Here is a 21,483-nt window from a genome sequence, read left to right as displayed (position 1 = left end):
CCTAGAGCTGTGGCTTAAACCCAGAGTTCCTCCTGTTTAAGTAGATACTTCCAACACCTTCAAATCTTGCTTAATCTTACTGCAACATTTTAAACCCAGTGATAATAAGCAGGTGCGAACATTTGCCCCAAGTTACATCTTGCTTGTGAAGCAGGAGATCGCTCAGATGTACAGGGCTAAATTTTTTGCGAATCCAGCACAAGCCCAAAAGACATCATTAACTCGGTTGCAGCTCCATGAACGCTTATAGAAGCCTCCAACTGAAGAAAGTAAGACTTGTACAACTAAATCTCAGGCATCTTCTAAAAACTGGGAGAGTAGGGCATAACCCACATCTACATTTTTCCAGCACCCAAAAAAACACCCTAAACTCACTACTCATACTTAACAGAAATGTAGAACAGGGATTTCAAGCGCAGCAATGACTTGCACCACTATCTGCCAATATCCTACATAGCACATCAAATCCCTGACTCTGAGTAAAGTGTTGCAAATGTTGGTTAGTGGATATCAAAAGCAAAAGTACTGTGTTGCAAGATCAAACTGACCTCCAACCAGCCCAGGATCTGAACAGCAGATGTCCTAGAATTCTGCCTTCCATCTACATAAGAAATACTAGACATACACTATAACAAATAATGATTAGTGCTTCTACCATTACAACACTAATTAACCCATGACTTGTTCAGATTCATTAGTAATGCAAAAGGTTGCGTTGTAACTCATCTGTAAAAGTACTATTAATCCCTGCACTACAGAAACACTGTTCAAATGACTTTTTCATCGCCAGGATGCCTTCACTGCAATATAAAGGCAATACGTAAATTGCATCTGTTAAATCTATTTCTCACAAAAAAAAAAAAAAAAACAGTAACAGTATTACTTAAGATTTCTTCCTTCTATTCAGTAACATTATTCTCTAATGATTATCCATGCATGAAGGCATAGTATTAACAGAGCACTGAAAGACTTTCATGATGAGACAAGTAGTTTATGCTACCAAAAAACAGTTTGAAGTTTATTAGAATACTCAGAAATAGTTACACTCCTGATTCTCAGAGCTTGTAGATGCATCCACTTTATGCATCATTAAAGTTAAGAGTCCAACTCACAGTCAAACTAATCATGCTACTCCCTCGTGCCAGACTGTTCACCTATCAGCTCTTTTTTGTGTAAAAAAGACTTCCTCCCAGAGTCCAATCTCAATTACAGGTCAGGATCTTTCAGCTATCACATCCAGTGAAAAATATTTTCAGCAACTCTCACAAATTGCTGGATGCAGCTGAAATGATAGATCTGAAAAGGAACAAAGAGTAGCTTAGAAAAATCAGGAGCCACACTGCATGTGTTGAAGTCCAAGACATGTTGAGTACCTACTAACATTTAAAATACCTACCTTAAAAATCTCTCTTCTTTACATGTACCACCATCTTGCCAATCACCTAAGGCTGTAATCTAGTCATCATCAATACAGACTTCCCTGTAGGCTTTCCTACCAGTGTTGAATATTAACTCTGTAGTTTCATGACTTGTTCGAATCCATTCTCACAAAAAGGATGATCAACCAGCTTCCATGTTCTGGCTTCTCAATCACAGTTATTAGCACAAAATTTCACAGAACTGGGAACTGCATGAACTCCCCCCAGAGCCCCAGCAAATCAACACAGTGAGATACTCAAGTATTGATTTGTTATTTGAATTATTGAGCTGTGAACGTTTTAAACCAAGTCAAGTGATCTTCCTTGGTCACATATGTTAAATATGCACTACTAATTATGTGAAATTCTCACTGGGAACATTTCTTGAGAGACACGACCTCAAACTCACAAGACTTAAAAAAAACACCTTCTAGAGATTTAAAAACAATGTTATTTTAAAACCACAGCAGGAAGCTTTTTCTTTTTATATAGGCACCACACTACCTTAATAAAATACATAGTTTCACCATCTTCCAAAAGGATTTTTTTTTATTAGAATATACTAATTTTAACCTAGAGCAAATCCCTTGACGAATGAGATTAACAATTATGAAGCTACTTCTACAAATCTATTGCAAAAACAATGAAAAAAATCTCACTAGTACCCACTACTGCGTTGGAGCCAAGCTGTTGCAAAGCTTAATGTGACAGAACCAGAACATTCCCTTAGCTTTTTAAAAATAAAAAGCTCAAACCAACCTTTGTTTCAATAGAAATGCAGGCATCTGTTTTAGTTTCTCCATTATCCAAGATATTTGGAATGGAGATATGAAGCCACTTTCCTTGAGCAAGACTACAGATGTGAACCCATAATGGCATAATTACAGCATAGTTACATAGAAGTTCAAGCTAATGAAAAACATCAACACAACTTTTTTCAGTTTCTAGCAGTTAATGACAGACTAGGAAGACCATAACCAAGCTCCTTACTAAGAGAAAATAATCACAGCGTTGAGTCCAGGTCTGAGCATTTAATTGTTAGACATAAAGACTACTATAAACTTCCAACAAGAGAACTCGTTCCATTTAAAAATTGCTATAATCAAAAAAGCATTTTGATTATATGTTGGTCCTCAGTGACAGTTCAGGGATGTGGAAATATGCCAGTATTTCCTGACTGTGAGTGCACCTAGCACATACACTTCCACAGACATGTCACACGGCTGCTTATCAGTGGATTAGCATTATTTTGCATTTCAAAGATACTATTTTAGCAAGGACCTTATGCAAGACACAAAGTCACTTCATGAGACAGAAACCAGCATGAAACATTTCATAAGCAAGTCTACAGTGGCTTAAAGGATGTACTTCTGAGGACTTACATATTTGAGTCACAGAATGGACAATTAGTTTATTGATTTCTCAAAAAAAAAAAAAGTCAGTGCACACTTATTGACTCGACAGGTAACAAAGTGCGGTAAACAACTCCGGAGAATTTGGTTTTTACCTTTTCCATGGCAATTAGCCTAAAGTCACCATCTCATTTCAAAACTCAAAATTTGCACAGTTTACTTTTTCTACCTTATTGCCACAATTCAATGAGTGCACTTTTTTATTTTAATTCAATGCTAAAAATGTAATTTACAGATAAAGTACTTGCAAACTATGACAAGTAAACTGAAATTCTTACTGCAAGTTCTTGCACCTGACTTCAGCCATGTCACGACTGCTGTCTTACCTCAAACCACAGGAGTTGCACAGCTTGAACAAGTTCCTCCACTGTTTCCCAAGAGCAATGACTTACACTATGACAAACATGCTCGGCAAGTCAGGCACAGCCCCACCCTTTCCCAGGCACAAGGAGAACTCTTGTTATGGCTATAGCAAAGTTCTACCCTGAATTTTATCCTGCACAAGTCAGGATGAATTTCCCCTTCTGGAAGTATTTGCTCTAGAGACCACCTTAGAAGGCTGTTAGTTGAGTGCTCTTCTGTCCTAGCTTAGCTTCTGTTATGGAAGCGTTCTCATCTATCATTCACACCAAAGACTCCCAGACATGAAGTTCAGCCCTCACCCCTGAAGGCTCCAGCTATGCAAAGGTCAAACTGGAATTTGAAAAGTATTCCTTGAACCCAAAAAACAAGTTCTCGTTTTCTCTGGAACACAGAAAAGCAATAGAAAGAACATACTCCTGAAAACATCCAAATGTAGTTATTAGTTAACAGATCGGAAGATGCTAAATACAGAAATTAAGAGCCATTATAAATTCTGTTAAGGCTTTTCCCCCTTCTATAGTTTATTCCCCCACACAATTGACATTTTAAGATAAGTAAAATTAAAATACCAGGAAATTACTATTTAACTCACTGAATATTTACACCCTATTAAACATTCCCTGAAGAAAAAAAAAATTTAACATTACTATCTAGTTCCCCCAAGATGCCAAGAGCTTGCCATTGTTCTTCAAGGCCAAAGTTCTCACTCAACTTGCATGTTTTATATAATATTAAACCACCCATAATTATTTATAGAATACAGATCTATTTCTTAATAGGTGGTAGCTCTGACTTGCAAACACTGTGAATTCATCAATTAAGTCAGAAATGCTCCATTATGTACAGAAAGTTTTTTTTAGAAGCCAGTTCTCTAACACAACAAAAGGAAGATGCTGTGCAAAAAAGCACAACCTTTTATGATTGTTTAATATTTATGGCCATTTTTTCCTGCTTTCCAATAAAAAGCCACACCATAAAGTTTCTTTTATATTTTTATTGTATGCCAAAGTTCATTAAAGATAGGGTTTTGCTTGTATACAAGTTACTCAAAAATTGTGTCTAGGCAGAGATTTGTTAGCAATCTGACTTATTTCAAAGCATAGGTTTGTTCAATTGGGCCACAAAAATAATATTGTGTACAAGCAGTAACTGAAGAGCTGCGGGTTCAAGGAGTTTCCAAATATCACAGATCTTGAGATCTCATCAGGAAATAGAAATCAAACCAAAGCAGTCACAATATAAAATAGCAGCTCCATGTAGCATTTTCAAGTTTTAACTTTATTCAGAAAGTGACACTTAGTTCAGTTGGCCTCATTCTTTGAAGCTTCATCGAAGTTTTCAACAAGATCTAGAAAAAGAAGAATGTTGAAATTAAATTTTGACTCACTGCCGCTTTGCCAAATGCTTTGGTGGTTGGTTTTTTTTTTCCCCCCAAATCTCCACTTCGTATGAAGTGCTTCCAACATAAAAAATTTTCAGCTTATAAAATACAAACAGAATAATTTAAGAGCTTCATGGTTCACTCTTCTTGCTCAACAAAGTAAGTTTTGGAGGGCTCAATATAAAGCACAATTCTAAGAGCATTTAACCTCACTATACCCACAACTGGGCAAAGCGATACCAAGAAGGCAGTTTCTTCCCACCCTTCTTATTGAATATTAAGTAATTATCTTAACAAAATCTCTCAGCAAAATTCACTTCCCTCTCCTCCACTGCATGTTTGTTCTTACCTGGAACTTCATCATCATCATCTTCACCAGTAGCAAGTGGTGCTTTTCCATCCACAGCTGCAAGAGCAAGTAGTTCAAGAGCATCAGTCTAGCTCACCATAGGCATCTTAATTAGTTGGTTTTGCTTTGTGTTTTTTGAAAAATTAAAGATTCTGAGCTAAACTGAAATGCTTTATCCAGTTCCCCTGCTGAATAAAAATATTCAGCAAACCTAGGAAGTTCACATTCCCTTTGTTATTTTGTTTCAATAATGCTCAAACAACCCAGCAGGGAAATGTGAAGATGCATGCTGAACCAACTTAACTAGTCACTATCTTGCATCTAGGTATACTGAGCACCTTGCATGGTAATAATTTTCAGTCACGACTGCAGAGACTGATTTTACCAATTTCTCTTAAAAGCAGTTTGGTTTATTGATTACTCCATGCTTCTCAAGGTTTATGTATTTGACATCATGAAGTTTTAAGGAAAAGAAAGGACCTAATGATCCTAGATATTCAAGGAAAACTGAGGTATAATTGTGAAGCTGCAGACAGATACACATGACTACAGGTACTTAAAGATCTTGTTTCCTGGCAACATCAGAGGAATATGGAACTGGATGCACAATTTTACACTTAGGTGGTTGACGTAACCACATGTTCTGGTCCACATTGCTGCTGACTCAGTAACTTCTTAACCATTCCCATCATATTTGGTAGATCTAGTGAGACTTAACCATGTCCACTGCAGCAAACCAACGAGCATCTGCTGAACTGCAGCAGTACAATGCTAAGAATAGGTATCTCAGGTCCCCAAGTGCCTGTGCCACTACTTTTACTGCTATTCTTAGCTATACTACCAAGGGTAAGCTGTCTCATACTCTCTAGCACCTCAGCTTTATCCTAATTAATCCTCCTCAGTTTTCAAGAAAATCCATGAGAAAAGAGATGGGTTGATACTAGACCTGTACCCTGATTTCTAGAGAACAAAACCAGATGAATGCATAAACTTTGGTCTGAAAGGGCTTGGGACAAGGTCACCACTAGTTCTCCTTCTGTTTTTTTTTTAACAGCAGAAAATTGTTACAGCTTAAGTGTTATCTCAATGTCAAATATGACATTTTAAAAGCAAACCATTTTATTTCCTCCTAAATCGTCTGCATTCTTTCTCATCCCCAAGACCAGACTAAGTTTACTTTAGCACCTGCAAATGCTGTCATCACAAACACTTTTTGGCTTGAGGTCAAACAGAACCAATTTTGTTCAGTAACTCTGCTTCTTAGCTGGGCCTCTTCTAACTACTGAAATTAAAAGCATATTGTGCAGACAATATTCGCTCTCAGAGTGGTAAGACCTATGTTTATAGTGGATGCCGAGGAAGAGTATGCAGAGAGGCTCTTGCTTATCATACTTATTGCTGTAATACCCAAGGCCAGATAACTTGTTTATTTGCCCCGTTATAGGGTCGGAAGTGGAAAAGAGTAGAGGGGTCCCACCTGTGGGGTAGAGCAGACAAGACAGGTGACCCAAAACTGACCAAGAGGGTATTCCATCCCATCTGCCTCATGCTCAGTATAAAGCTGAGGGATCAAAGGGTCAGCCTCTTTCTTCAATGGCCGACGTCTGAAGAAGACTCTCCCTTTGATCCCGATCCTGAATGCAGATCCAGAATCCAGTTCAGTCTGGGGCTTCCCCAGTGCAAGCCAGTGATGTGACTGTCATCCTGGGAGCTTGGTATTTTCCCTCCTCTGCCTCTCTCTTTGGAGACAGGTGAAGGGGAGCATCTGTTGGTCCCATCTGAGGTGCCCGACATCCTCAGTGTCAACCACAACAAATCTAGCGGACAATGCTGAATGGAAAGGTTTGTGCAACTAGTCTGGCATCCACGCAAAGTGGAAAGGAATAGCCATTTACTAGGTCATACAAAGCAAGCACTTTAAACAAGCTTCCCTAATATTAAAACTGCACAATTTAGCTTATCCACAATATACCCACCTTCTTATGAGAGATCTTTGAGTTTTTTTGATTTTTTTTTTTTTCCACCCAAGCCCTACTACTACGACAAGGAAGCTACACAGGTTGGAAGGAAGGACCTAAGCCCCATGGGGAAAGAAGCAGTCTACCCCACTTCCTGAAGACTACTTCTAGCAGGACTTTTTCAGTGGAAAGTTGACAGAAAGGAAGTATCATCAACTTTAGAAAAAGAGGTGGTCTTGCTGGCAGCAAAGCACAGGAAGACAAAAAAATATAGCAATCAAGTTTAGAACTACCAGAAACTGGACATAATGATATGCTTCTCCCATTTTCTCTGTGTTTAGGATGTTACATACCTTGGAAGGAACGGGCTTAAGATATTTCAGAAAAACTGGAAGACAGTACATGCGGGACACAAGGAATGTTTCCAGTGTCAACAAGCCTGTCTTTCACTCCTAAATCTCACCCTCTAGCAGCACCTTTGCCAAACACCACATGCTTAAGTCCCTCCTCTACTTTTCCCACACAGTTTTAGGAAGAACAAGTGTTCATGTTCTTTTACTAACGTGAGGATGGAATGGGAAGTTAGTGTATCTACCCTCATGCTAGTCCTGGTCTCTACACTGTTCTACACACAAAAGATGCTTTGTGTGTAGCTTCCTTAAAATACTGTCATTCCCTCCTAGTTATCAAAAAACCCATGCAAGAAATACCTTCACCACACCTGTGAGACAGCAAAGCAGTTGCAAGATGTCTGTCCTCAAGTCCCTTTCCCCATTACTTTTGTTTCCATTCAAAGTATGAAAACAGACATACTCAAAGTTTATCTTTCTTCAAAACCTAACTCTTCCAGAATAACTCATCTACCTAGCTTTAATGAAAGAGGTATGTCAAAATATGGTAGCCACATCAAAAAGTAAACTAGCACAAAATCAAGTCTGACTACAGCTTTCCAGTCTTAAACCATCTGCAAAATATGCTAACAGGTGTCTCTGCTTTATTCACTTTTACTTGTCATTGGATTTGAACTTTAAATAAGATCTAAGGGTTCCATTTACTTTATAAGCATTTTATAATATGCTTGCAGAATGCAAGAGCACACTGAATTTCACTCCTGCTATACAAATGAGCTTCACGTCAGCTGCCAGCACGAAACGCTTTCAAGTTTCAACTTACGTTGCTTGGGCAGGGCTTCTGCCAATCTCCTCAGGCTGGTCAGACTGTCAGCTCCAAGCTGGTTTAAGATGCTAGGAAGCATTTCTGTCAGCTGCTTTGTCTCAGCGTGGCCAGTGATAGTGAAAGTGTTAGCAGCCAGAGATGCCTGAACTTTAGGGTTATTGAAGTGAATGACTGTTCCTTGGTTGGTAAACATGTTTACCTGCAAGAAAAAAATCCATTATTAGAAGCAGTTTAACAAGATTTTTCAATTCAACAGGAAACTGAAGTTCTTAAAGCTCATCAAAGACCTACTGTTAATTTACAGACAAGTTTAAGACATTACTTACCAGGAATCTGATTTTGATACATTTTCTATTTCTATGTACAAAACTATTTTTTCTTTTGAAGCAATTACCTCTTCAATTCCAGAAATATTGTTGACTCCCAGTTTCTTCAAAGAAAACTGAAGTTTCTTGTCATCTGCTGTAGCTGTTCTGTGAACAACCTTCTTCTTTCTGCGGGCAGTACCCTTTGCAAAAAGAAAAAAATAAAAGGTGACAAATGAAAACTTAAGTAGTTCTTCAAATTCTAATCCTCAGGACAGTGTAACTACTTTGCAGCCATCTACAAATCAACTTAACATACAAAGTTCTACTTGGGTGTTGCAGTGCACACAACCCCACCCTTCCAACTGCACTGCAGCAGTCTTTCGCTTGCTGTAAGGCAAGCTTTGCATGTCTGTGAGAAGCGTAAGGTTTTAGGAAGCAATGCGTCAGGGAATGTTTATTCTACAATTCTGAGATGCTGGAGAATCCCTATAACAAAAGAAAAATTACAGGTTTACCTTTGTCTGTTATCATAGGCATAAAACAGAATAATGAGCACAGTTCCAGGTAACTTCTGAAGCTTATAAATTTTCCCTTAGACCACCATTCTTAAACTGTAACCAAATTTTGGTAATAGTGAGAGGCCATAAAGTTATCAACACATCATTACTAAATGAATATGAGAAAACTCAAAATACTCAATTTTTATTCCAAATAGACATCTCCCATCTGACAGACTTACATATTTGAAGAAGACTTGTTTTCCAAAAATATTTTATAAACGTGTTTAAACAAATACTTCTACATAGTATTCCAGACCACTTCTGCTTAGAAAGCAAATCAAGCAAAGGTTAAGTTACCCTACAGACCCAGAGCACTAGATTTCTCCAGGGAAATAACTGTCCCATATTTGAAGATATATAAACGTACAAAAAAGCAGAAACTGTCATTCTATACTTACTCGCACAACCATAACGCTTCAGTAAAATCTGACATAAAATGTCTCAGTATAGGTAAAACTAAGCTCCTTTTTGACACACTGTAACTACTAATCTAAGTCCTCCTATTCCACTTGCCCACTTGCCACCTGCTAGCAATAAGGGAATGTGTTGCTGCCTAGCTGTATAAATAGCTGCAATACCTTTTCAGTTAACTAGCGGAAGTTAGAAAACTGGCTGGACACTAACCCCTCTAACATAATCCAGTTACAATGAGGAATGCTAATGAAATTCACATGAAACTAACACTTGGAAGACTACAGCTGAAAAGTTTAGTCATTTGTCTAGAAAGCTTGGTATTCATTCCCTGCTACTGTCAGGTTAGCACATACAGGGATTTGAAAACTACTAAAAAAACAGAAATGGATTTACTTTAGTACCTTGACTACCCAGGAATTGAGCCACATAAGGTATACATTAAGTCTCTCTGGACAAAAGACCTCTCAATTAATTTCAAAAAATGACGTTTTGAATCAAAGGCTATGTAGGAACGTATACCTCCTTTTTACCTGTATTAAACATAGATATCAAACTTCAGATAATCTGAATTTAATTTAAATGAACGGCTGCTGCTTTCATGTCTGGAGATTTAAGCTTCTGAAGATTACAGGGTTTTACTAAGCAAATTCTACCCTGATCGTGCTGAGACATGCTCTTCACACCCCTCTACCTCTATAATAAAAAGGAGTGGGTACAGCAAGCCACCAATGGAATACTACAGACTCATCTGCCACTCCCCTAAAAACATTTGGAAGAAGCACCATGACACTTACCTGTAGCTGTGTTCCACACAAAAATCTTCAATAGCCCTACAACTAATCATAATTTTTAGCTTATTTCCAAGATCTGAAGCCTTGCAACATTATGAAAATCTCCCAGTGGATGCAACGTGGAACCTCTTCCCCCAGGGAAAAGCGATTCCTGCTCCTTTGCACCCTCCACACCCATCTCAACTTAAATGGTGACAATGCCATGAAGAATCCCAATAATAATTTCCAGTTACAAAACACAAAAGAAGTCAAGTTCAAGCATTCAAAGTACTTCACAGGCCAATTTTAAAACTGAATCACAGCACTACCAGCATATTCTAAGCTTTGCTTAACATCTCTAAAAGACCTATATTGACCAGTGAGCTGTAAGAGCTTTAATCTGAATGCATACTCTTACATGACAAACATTAAAAGGCTCTATAGTCAATAAACATACGCTGCTAACATGCACAAAAACATCAATATAATACAGCAGTTTTCTACTTAACCAGTAACCCATGCAAAGAAAACACAAAATCACCAAGCCAGTTAATTACTGCATTAACCCTGACTTAAGGCTGCCTAAATCTGCAGCTAAAGGCAAAAAAAAATTCAACATGGGAATGAAAGTTCCTGGAAACTCTGCCAGCAAGAGTTCTGTTGAATAGCTTGTATTCTAAAATATTTTCTGTACACCTCCTCAGGTATAAAAAAATTACTACCAATTCTTGCCTTAAAACTGACACTATAATTAAAAACTTTACTACCATATGACTACATTAAACATTTTTTTATTTTCAGATTATAAGTAATCACACAGCTACTTATATTCAGATATCATAACAAAATAAAAAAGTCATCTGAGCATGTTCCTCTACAATTACAAGACCATGACAAGAACATAACTTCCAACTTTGTCCTAAAAGGCAAAAAAAAAACAGCCATGGGCATCTTTAAGACTTCTCATGAGAGTCTGGAACATAACTCTCTACAAGCTGCTATGAAAACTATACCCGAGCTCACCTGCTGTACGGTCTACTCACTTCAAATCCTACACTCCTTCTAAATATAGGCTGCAAATCTCCTGTAACATACTGTAACAAACCCAAAGAGAAAAGACTGGCAGTTCAGCTACCACATACTGTTTCTACGGAACTGACTCTCAAGATCCCTGCAGCAGCACAGCTTCCCCTGAGGACATCCAAGCCACACTGAGAGCACTTAGGGCTGCTCCCCACCCGTTTTCAGGCCCCTCGTGCTAGGCCTGGTGTGCATGCAGGGACATGTAGTCCAGAGGGCAAAGTAAGGAGGGGGCTCCTACCTTGCCACCGATCCGCACTTGGGCCTGCAGCTTGGCGAGCTTTTCTTGGTTCATGATTGTTTCTTTCATCTGCGGAAGCAACAAGAGCGCCCACAGAAAGCGGGTCAGGCAGTGCACAGCAGCAGGCTGGGCAGCTGGGCGCAAGGGACTCCCCGACCACCCCTCAATACACACCTGCACCCCCCACCTGCACCTCCCCCACCACGCACACACGCGCACCCCCCCCCACCACGCGCGCGCGCATCCCCCCCACGCGCGCGCGCACCCCCCCACGCACCCGCACCCCCACCACTCCCCTACGCCCCCACACCCCTACGCCCCAGCAAGGGGGCGGCCGAGCCACGCCACAGGGCGGGAAAGGGTCTGCTCGCGCAGCACCGCTGAGGCAAAGCTCCCCTCAGGCCCAGCCCGTAACTACCTTCCCTTCCCCCAACCAACACCACCTCCGCCGCCGCCGCCACCCATCAATCCTCAGCCACGCAAAAACCCCCTCCCAGGCGCCCTCTTTGTACCCTCCCGGGGTGGAGGCGGCAGCGCCGGAACCGGAGAGAAAGACGAGGGCCGCGGGCGGGGCGCAGGACCGGGCGCAGGACCGGGCGCAGCACGAGGAGGGAAACAAGATGGCGGCCGGAAGGAAGGCACAGCGCACCGCACCGCGCATGCGCCACTTCCGGGATGGGCGGGGCGGGGTGGAGCCTTCTCGGCGAGGGGCGTGGCCGCGGCGGGGGACGGGGCGCGGTAGAGGTGGGGGCCACCGCCCCGCGCTCGGTTAGCGCGGCCGGTGCGGGGGGGGCTGTGAGGTGCCACCCGTCGCCCAAAGGTGGTATGTGTGGGGGAAGAAGGGTGGCGTTCCCACCCGTGCGACACGTGCTCACTGGGTGACACAAGAGAGGAGAAGCCGTGCCCCTCCCGTGGCCCCGGCCCCCATCATCACCACCACCGAACCTGGGGGGCCTCCTGGCGTCAGGAACACTGCTGGCCTTGCCATCTCATCCTGTGTTTTAATGGCTCTTAAACCGGTTCTTCTCTGGAGTAGCCTCGATAAACTATTCCCTTTGTTCTTGTTTCTGTAAGGCTATGTTAATAATTAATTTATCCTTCTTTATTGATTAATGTTAAGGCTCCCATGTTAGTAATTCCCAGAGCCAAGGCTTATTTTTCATGTGTGTATAAATTTTATTTGCTCTTATGGTATCTTTTCACTACACCAGACCTGATTGTTAATTTGTACAGAAGATTCTGATCGCTGTTAAAATCGAGACATATGCAATTAGTGAAAATGAATGCTAAACACGAAATTACGCCATCTGGTGGCGACAGAAGGTCTCGGGGAGGTTATGATTCAAAAAGTGCTGCTGAAGAGCAACCTGTGCCTCTCAGCAGACTGACATCACAGCCGAAAATTGAAGAACAGTCAAACAGCTGTAAAGCATGGTGGGGGACCTGCAGAAATTTGATCCAGCATATCTGTAAAACTGGAAAAGTGAATCAGTTTGCTCAGAAAAGAAGTGGGGGGGGAGGCAAAAGCCCATATTACTGTATCTGAACTAGCAAACCTAGTATTTCATTCAGAAGGAAAGGAACAAAATGGATTTCAGAGAAGGGGGGATCTGGGGAGGGATTTGTGGAGGACAGAGTTTGTTCTAAAGTAAAAAGAAATCTTATAAATTTGTTGCAAGATGAAATTGGCAATGTACCTGCAGCAAAAGGGAATACAGCCAAGATGAACAACAAAAAAAAAAAACACCACCAAAAAAAAGCTGAATCACTGCAGGATATTGAAAGTAAAAGAAATAAATACTTCAGCTTCAGATTTAACACAGTCTGCCATCAATATATAAGAAAGATTTCAGAATTACTAGGCCAACTGATGATTACAAACACGCAAAATGTTTTAATAGGCTGAAATACTGAAGTGAAAATGAGTCACAGAAAGATTATTCCAAGATAGAAGCTGTAGAAAGTGCCGTCCCAGCTGTCAGCCTAGGATTAACTGGGCTGGAGGTATGATCTCATATTCCCTCATGTGAGATTTCAAAGACAAATTATGCTGAAAACCACATCACTGAGTTGTATCAGGAATCAACTGGAGCAGTTCAAGAACTGCAGTTCAAGGAACTCTGCAAGATTTGATTACATTTCCTGGATCAAACAGCAGACCTTCAAAAAACAAACTTTGCATCACAGAAAAACAATTTTAGAATGCTAAAATAGTATTGGCTTCTTTTCTCCAGTCCTTTTTGTGTAATTGCATAATGGGAAACATAAACGTAAACCTGGATTTAGATGTAGCTGAGGAACTTCTGTTGAGAAATTAAACAGATCCAAAGCCTGTAGCACTGAAACAGAACCTGAGCTCAGTAAACATCTTTTCCGTTCTGAAAAAGGGTGAAAGTTAGGATCTCAAAACCGTTAAAGAATATACATTGCTAAAGTAAAGTTTATTAGCTGCACAGAAGCTACATAGGAGTGGAAAAAAGACCATTAACTTAGTTACTCAGGAAAATTTTCTCCTAAATTATATAGAAGTTTAAAGGCAGAAGAATGACAACATTTGCTGTCAAAATGCCAGTGGAAAAGCTCTCCTGAAAGACACAGCCAGTGCCGAATAAGTAATAACAGGGTATGTTGAGAAGAAGTGTTAAGTTATTATCGTATTCAGGAAACGAATCACAGGTCATAAACATAAGTGATCAGGCTATAATGAAGTAATATTTGCCCTGATTGCCAGTGACTACAAAGAACACGTATTCAGAGTGTTTTCAGGGAGTGAAGGAAATCTGTCTGATATTCAAAATCTTGTTAGGAAATGTTTGTTCAAAAAAATGCCGTATTCAGCACTCAAGAAAGCAGAAGTATATGGCACATCAGCAGGGCACCACAGGGAATAATAATGTTATCATTCCTAATGTAGATGCTCCAGGACATAAGGGGAAAAGCACTAAGTTATTTGGAAAAATATGTGTATATGTTAGTAGTAATTTAACGGAGGAAAGTAGCGACATTATGGAGTACAGGAGCAAGAGTTGTGGGAGGTATGAATAGAAAAGAAACCATCTCTAAGTCTAGACATAAAGCTCACTGAAGAATTCTTAACTTTTTGAGAGATACTAAATATATAAACATTGAATGGAGCCCAGGAAGATAGAACTTAAGTGAAGATTTATTTTCATCTCATATATTACAGCGTTGTACCACGTGCTAGTGAATTGTATGGAATAATCCATAACACACTTCAGTGTCAAGGAAGAGACAGCGCTCCTCAGCAAACACCTTTTCTCACCATGCCTGTAACTCTTAAACTCAGCAACCCAAAATACCTGGGCTTCAAGCCACATCACAAGCCTTTCATGAGCTGTGGGATGCCTCTCTCTGTTTATAACACCCTGCAGGGGTCGACTGGAGAGTAGTCGGAGAAGTGCTACATGAAGAATCCCCTGCTTTCACTCAACATGGTTCAAACAGGCTTTGCTGAATACTTGGGAGTTCACATCAATGGGACTGGTAAAGGCCCGCCTAGGAAGGCTTTCATGTTAGTTAACAATGAAGATCTTGCTAGAGAACAGGTGAAAGTCAGAAGTCACCACATTCCTCACTGGCTGTGCATGAAAAAGATGGTACCTTAAGTACAAGTACACGCACAGGTGTCAGGGACCCAAACAAACAGATTATTCCTGTAGACATCCTATACAGAGAATTCAAGAGAACTTGATCATTTAAGCCATGATCACAGAAATGTTTTGGCCCCTGCTAAGACAGTTAGTTACAAGTCAGAAACGTCGTTAAGACATGACCCAAAATCAGCATAGTCCCACCCAAAGATGGCATGTTTAGCCCAGGATGAATCAGGACTAAATTTGCCCAGCTTTAGATGAGTAGCTGTCAATGTGTCACCTTTGACTAACATCTTGGCAGCTGTGAGGGTGCGATTCATCCTGGATTTTGCCTTTGGCTTTCTAGTTCTCCTGGTCCAGCTTGGTGCTTGGCAGGAGGTAAGTGGTGAGCACAGGTGTCCAGAGATGGGGAGGCTGGACAAGGCGAGGGCCTTCCTCCTTCTGCAGCAGCTATCTGTTATTTCTGCTCAAGCCAGGCAGGAATGCACCAACCACTTACTTTTAGATGGAAAAATCAATTTTCTCTATCTTTGATCACAGTATAGCTTGTCCCCAAGGATTTCTAAGTGAACAAAGTGCATACCTGCCAATATTCACTGCATTTATGAATGGATTCATACTCCTTTGGGGCTTACTTGCATCACTAAGGAATTAAATGGAAAATATCTCAAATATCTGAGACTATAATTACGGAATCTCCCTCCTAATTTGGCAGAGCTTGTCTACAACAAAGAATTCAGGGCTTATGCATAGAATGTTAGAAAGGTGGCCAACAGTCAGTGGAGTCATGAAATCAAATGTAACCTAAACAAATATGATTTGTTCATGTGCCAAGTGCCCTGCTGTATCAGCTCTGGTGGCCAGTGCTCCATTTTGAAAATCAGATAGCCCTCCACTAGCATTGGGAATAGAGACTGGTTTAAAAGAGTAGAAATAATAAGTTTAAATGAAAACTGGAAAAATAAATTCAGGCATCTCATGCTGTTCTGGAGGATTATTACAATAATAATCAGCCTGAGCTGAATGTAAAAAGGTGGGGAGGATGGCAAGGATTGTCAGGGGTACAGAATTACTTCTGCCTAATCCAATGATTCTGAAGCTGAACCCCTCGGCCTGAAAAAGATCTGACCAATGAAAAAAATTGTGATAAAATCTACAAAGTCATGAACAGCAGGGAGAGGGTGGTTAACAACAGTTGTTGCTTGCCTCTCCTAGTACAAAAATGAGAGCACATTGGATTAAATGAGCGGGTGACTGGCTTTAAGCAAACAAAAAGAGACGCTTCACACCAAGCGTGGTTAGAGCTGGGGAACATTTCACCACAGAACATGTTCAGAGGTGTAAATGTACATGATTTCAAAAAGTGACTGGAAAAAATCACAGAAGAAATTTCATCACAAGCTTTTAAATTCAGATGTTATCTCTGGCTTAAAAAAAAAAAAAAAAGAAACCTAGATTTCTGGCAGCTAGGAATCAATTTTACACACTTCTGCTGTTCTTATGTTCTTCCCTAAACATCTGGTATTGGCCAATGTTGAGGTCAGCTTATGCTGCTAGAAGGGTCTTGATCTAAACTGGTATATAAACTCTTCTTGTGTTCTGTTAGATCAGAAGTGCAGAGGGGTCTTGAGAACATTGAATCACATTTTACAGAAATTAAAGACCCAAAAGGGCCTTAAAGGAAGTGACTTTCGCCTGTCCAAGCAAATGTATATGCCCTGCAAGAATTAATAGAACAAAAGGCAAAAGGAAAGAAAAAAAAAATTAAAAAACCAGCCATGAATTTGGTCAAGAAGAAAAAAACAGTTTGGCAAAGGGGGTTGGGGGGAAGTAAGGTCATGTCCAAAGGCAACAAACTCTTTTTCAGCAGTAGGTGTGGCAGGAGACCCGAGGATCTTCTACAGCTTTGCAGGTGACTGCTGCCACCTCTCACTGATGCATTGCTTTTTGGCCTGGTCACACAGACACTGTTTGTAATTCCAGCCTGCCTCTGCAGAAGGCTTAAGGGAAGTGTTACCTCCCCCCAAAACTACGCAGAAAGGGAAGGGGGGAATAAACCCACAAAAATGTGGAGCTAAAATGGTGGTCACTGTGATACTGGGCAACGGAGACCACAGCTATCGCTGCAATGGTCCCTGTCATGGACGTCACCATCCTGTTGTGTGGTCATTGCTGAAGGATTTATTCTTTCCATGAGACAAGCAGCTCAGAATCCCATCCAATCTTTGGCCCAAGGAACTACATTGACAGAAAGTGTAAATATTCAGGAAATGGTTTTATTTCAATAACAGAAAGTCCATCTCTGCAGTTAAGACTCGGATCTGGGTGTGGAGATGTACGAGGCGTGCCAAAAGAAGTGCAGCCTTTGTTGTTGGAGTCTTGCAAGGTGCAGCAGGACTGGAGAAGGCTCTGCAGCTCCAGTGTGTGTAGGTGGTGGCAAGGATCTACATCATTTTCCACAGGCTGCACCTAGCCAGATACTCAACAAATCACCCAGGGGTGCACACCACCACCAGGCACCTGACCCATGTGGTGATGAAGGCGGCTCTGGAGTCCTTCTTCATGATCAGGGTCAGCTCTGAAAAACCCAGAGCACCTCAACCAGTGTGCCAGTGTGGCTGCTTGAAAGTACCCTAGGTGGTGCCCACAGTGCTCTTTGGTTTTGAGTAAAGGGCCACGGAAGGTCTGTAGGGTCATCTATCCCCTGTCCCAGTGTGGATTCCTGGGTACTCTACTTGGGCACAGGTTCCTCAGCTGTAGAAAGGTGTGTGGCCTGGGGTTCTGTGGGGGTCCCAAGGGACACTGGCCCCCAGAACAAGGGGAATATCAAGGGGATATAATGGTAGGTCCACCTAGTCTGGCTCCTGCCCGGTCTCCCTGGACACACCAACTGAGCCAGAATGTCCCTGGTCTGGCCACCTCCAGCAGCACAGAGCTGCAAAAATACCCAACCCATTCTCAGGTTTGGACCTGAGGGATGAGGCTTTGGGGGGAATTTCCTGTCCTCGATGTCCTGCAGGAGCTGTGGACAGCAGGGGCTGTCCCTGCCTTGCTGCCAGGGAAGGTTATGGGCTTGGGTGAAGAGGAGGAGCCACCAGGATTGCTTGTATGGGTTATCAGAGGGCTTTGATCCCATGCATGCACTGCGTTGATAGAATGTGGGGTGTTGTGTACATGCATGCAGTAATTGTGTGTATAATATATAATTCAAATTCATAATTAATATTAATAAACCTAAGCAGTAAAAAAAAAAAAAAAAAAAAAAACCAAACCCAAACAACCCTACCTGCGTACCTGTATTGCACATCTCACATCTGTGCTGCTGTGGTTTTAGGTGCATGATATAATAGCACATCATTCACAACCAACAAGAAATCACGGAAGACAGCCCTCGAGGTCCTGAGCCCGGGGTGGCTGTTTCACGGGTGGGCGTGTGGCCCAAAAGGGGGGCAACCCCGCTGCCCCGAGGGGGACTGCAGGACAGCAGAGCCGCAGGGCGGGGGTGGGAAGGTGGTCGGGGAAGTTCCAGCCTTTCCATGGAGAGGGGTTTCTCGGATTCCACCCAAAACGCTGCTTTTCCTTAGAGTCTCGGGTCCCGTTCAGTCCCCGGGAGGGGAGATGCTGCCCTGCCCGCCCTGCCCTCCCCGGGGGCTGCTTTGGGGCAGAGGGCCACGCCAGGCACCCTGCTCCGGTACACGGCGTCCCGGAGCCGGGCCGACCCGCCTCCGCCCGGCGCTCCTTGCCGGTAGGTGGCATCCCCCGTCCGCGCAGAGCACCGCCGGCAGCGGCGCGGGGCCGACAGCGGGGCGGGGGACAGGGCGAACCCCGCGGCCCCGGGGGCGGCGGACGGCGGGGTCTCACCCGCGGAAACGCTGCTCATGGCTGTGCCGCTGCTGCTCGCCTTCCTTCTTTTCTTTCTTGCCCCTTTGAGAAGGCACCTGCCGGGCTGGGACGGGAGGGAGCGGAAGATGCACAACGACAAGTCGCGATCTCCAGGGGCTACAATTACACCAGGTCTTAATTATCCGCGCTGGGAGCTGGCTCAGATGACCCCCAGAAAGCAAGACCCTCACTGCCACCACCACGGCGACAGACGAGGGCTTACAGTATTGCCCAAGTCTGCCGGCGGGTCCCCAGTGTGCGTCGTCGTCCCCGTACCCCACCACCACCCCTACCGCGCCGAAGCCACCCCGGCCGGCCACGTCCAGGAGGACCCGCGTCCCAGCCGGGGCTCCCCCGCGCTGCTCCCGGGGACCCGGTGCTGCCGTAGAGCCGCCGGTGTCACACGCTCAGTGAAACACTGGAGCGTCCTGCGTGGGCGTTAGCGAGAGATGGCGGGAAGATACGGCTCTTCTGGTTTCTCGCCATAGCAGTTTTTCCCCATAAATTTTTAAACTCCACCGTTCTTCCTATTTAAGAGTGTGGGGTTTGTTTTTAAGACGGTTTTAAACGTTCGGGCACATCTGAAAAGACCAAGAGGAGAGAAAGAATAAAAAGAACAAAAAGGGAGTAAAAAGGAAAAATACTAATTCTTTGTAAGTAGGAGAAACCTCTCGGAGACGAAAAGTCCTCTTGTTGCCTTCCTTTAAGTAACTTGCCCTAGGACCCCCAAAATAATTCAAAGAGGCATTTTACTTCATATGAACTGTAAATCTCGAGTGACATTATCAATCCTTCTACAGGAAAAAATAGTAGTCAGTTACTGGGTTTGGGGGTTCTTTCTTCTTCTTTTTTTTTTCTCCTCTTTTGTAACTTTTGTTGGTATTCTCTTGCAGGCTCCTTAGTAGTGAACAAAATGTAAATAGGATTATTTGGAAATAGTAGAAAGGATTATGTTGTAAATCCATGGAACTGGGTTTGAAACAGGGTGGCTTGTAGCTTTGGATTAGGACAATATATCGAAAACGTATTTCAAGAAAATGGTGTGTGAGAGTTGTTTGAGAAGCGAGATTTGAGCAGTAAAGACGCTAGGCATCAGTCCGCCCTTCTCACGACGATTTCTGCCGGAACACAAAATGCTCTCCTACTCCTCCCAGCCCAATCGGATCCTGATCGTGGGTTATCCTGCCAGAGCTGGGAGCGATAGGAATTTTCAAAGCTTTTCTTTTCAAGACCACGGTGATTGCACTTATGTCCAAGTTTGGGGTTTGTTTTTTTTTTTCCCCTGCCAGCCCTCGCATAAAGAGAGTGCCCGTTCTGCTGCTGTGCTCGCATGTATCACCTGAAACTGGGAACGGTGGGACTTAATTAGGAAGCGATCCTTTGTGTCGCTTTCTCGGAGGTGTTGCTCCTACACTTAGAGCAGAATTAGCGTTTTAAAGGTCGGTGGATTGTTTCCCTTTGCATACGAAAGAGGTAACGCTAATTGTCTGTTAGTGTTTCCCATAATGGAGGGAGCTGCTTCTCTCCCGTTAAAAACAAGTCTTACAAATAAACTACGAGATTAGCGGTGTGCTTTGGAGGCCGTTCTTTGAGAGTTTGCGAGGTCGACATCGAAAGATATTTGATTTCATTCTTAAATTAATTAAACTCGGGGGGGGGCGGGGGGGGGGGGGGGCTGAGGGGGAAGGAAGATGTCTCTAAACCATCCCGCGGACAGAAGTCTGAAGTTTATTAACTCACCGCCTCCCTCCCTCTCCGGCCTGATTTTTTTTCCCCCTCCTTCCCACGGGAAGCAGGACCCCGTCCCTGGGGGCAGCCCAGGAAGACGCAAGAGCTCCCGGCACCCTCCGTACGGCTCCTGAGAAGATGCTCCGGCACTTTGGGACAGACTTGATTTTTTTTTCTTTTTTTTTTTTTTTTTTCCTCGGGGGGAGGGGAGTTGTCTTTATTTCCCCCCTTTTCCACTAAAGACATCCCCGGTGGCCCCGCGCCCCCCGCCCCCCAGAGCCCCTCCTGGCGGGGCGAGGGCGGGGGGCCGGGGCAGGCGGCAAGGCACCCCGCCTCGGGGAGGTGGGGGGGCAGGCCACGGCGCCGCCCGGGGCCACCGCTCGCCCCGCCGCGCTCTGACGCCGGGAGCCATGTGATGGCCCCCTCGCTATAAGGCGGGGAGGAAGGCCGCCCTCTCTGGGACTCGGCCCCAGCCTTTTCACCGTCTTTCCTAAGGCCCGGCAAGCCGCCCCCTCCGCCCTCCCTCCTCGCCAGCCTCCTCCCCTCTCCTCCTCCCAAGACTAGGCGCGCTCCCTCCTGCCCCACATCCATTAATGTCTGGGGGCTGAGGTGAGGAGGAAGAAGGGGGAACTGACTTCCAGGCGCGGCAGCACAGCCACCCCCGCCCCCCAAACCCCGACCCCAACCAAAAAAAAAAAATCAACCCAAAGACCCCGAAAAAGGGGGAGGGGAGAGGGGGAAAAAAAAAAAAGAGAGAGAGAAATCCAAAAAGCAGCAAAAAATATCCCGAAACAAAACGCAAACCAGCCGCCGCCTCCGAGCGAGCGGC

General features: G+C 43.4%; 1 protein-coding gene across 2 annotated transcripts; it reads right to left on the bottom strand.

Annotated features, from left to right (window-relative positions):
• Positions 1–4,180: 4,180 nt before the first annotated feature.
• BTF3 (basic transcription factor 3) lies at positions 4,181–12,045 on the bottom strand. 2 transcript variants are annotated; one of them, XM_082497880.1, is made up of 6 exons: positions 11,943–12,045; positions 11,431–11,499; positions 8,452–8,565; positions 8,055–8,256; positions 4,924–4,980; positions 4,181–4,541 (listed from the first exon to the last, which is right to left on the bottom strand). In XM_082497880.1, the coding sequence occupies exons 2-6, from the start codon at positions 11,497–11,499 to the stop codon at positions 4,495–4,497; spliced, it is 489 nt and encodes a 162-aa protein (XP_082354006.1). In that variant the 5' UTR covers positions 11,943–12,045; the 3' UTR covers positions 4,181–4,494. The 2 variants fall into 2 exon arrangements, with proteins under 2 accessions (XP_082354006.1, XP_082354007.1); XM_082497881.1 differs by having other exon boundaries at positions 11,874–11,949.
• Positions 12,046–21,483: the final 9,438 nt, after the last annotated feature.

The sequence above is a fragment of the Vanellus vanellus genome (genome assembly GCF_965231255.1).
Source record: "Vanellus vanellus genome assembly, chromosome: Z".
NCBI lineage: Eukaryota > Metazoa > Chordata > Aves > Charadriiformes > Charadriidae > Vanellus > Vanellus vanellus.
This window is presented reverse-complemented; position numbering and strand designations above follow the sequence as displayed.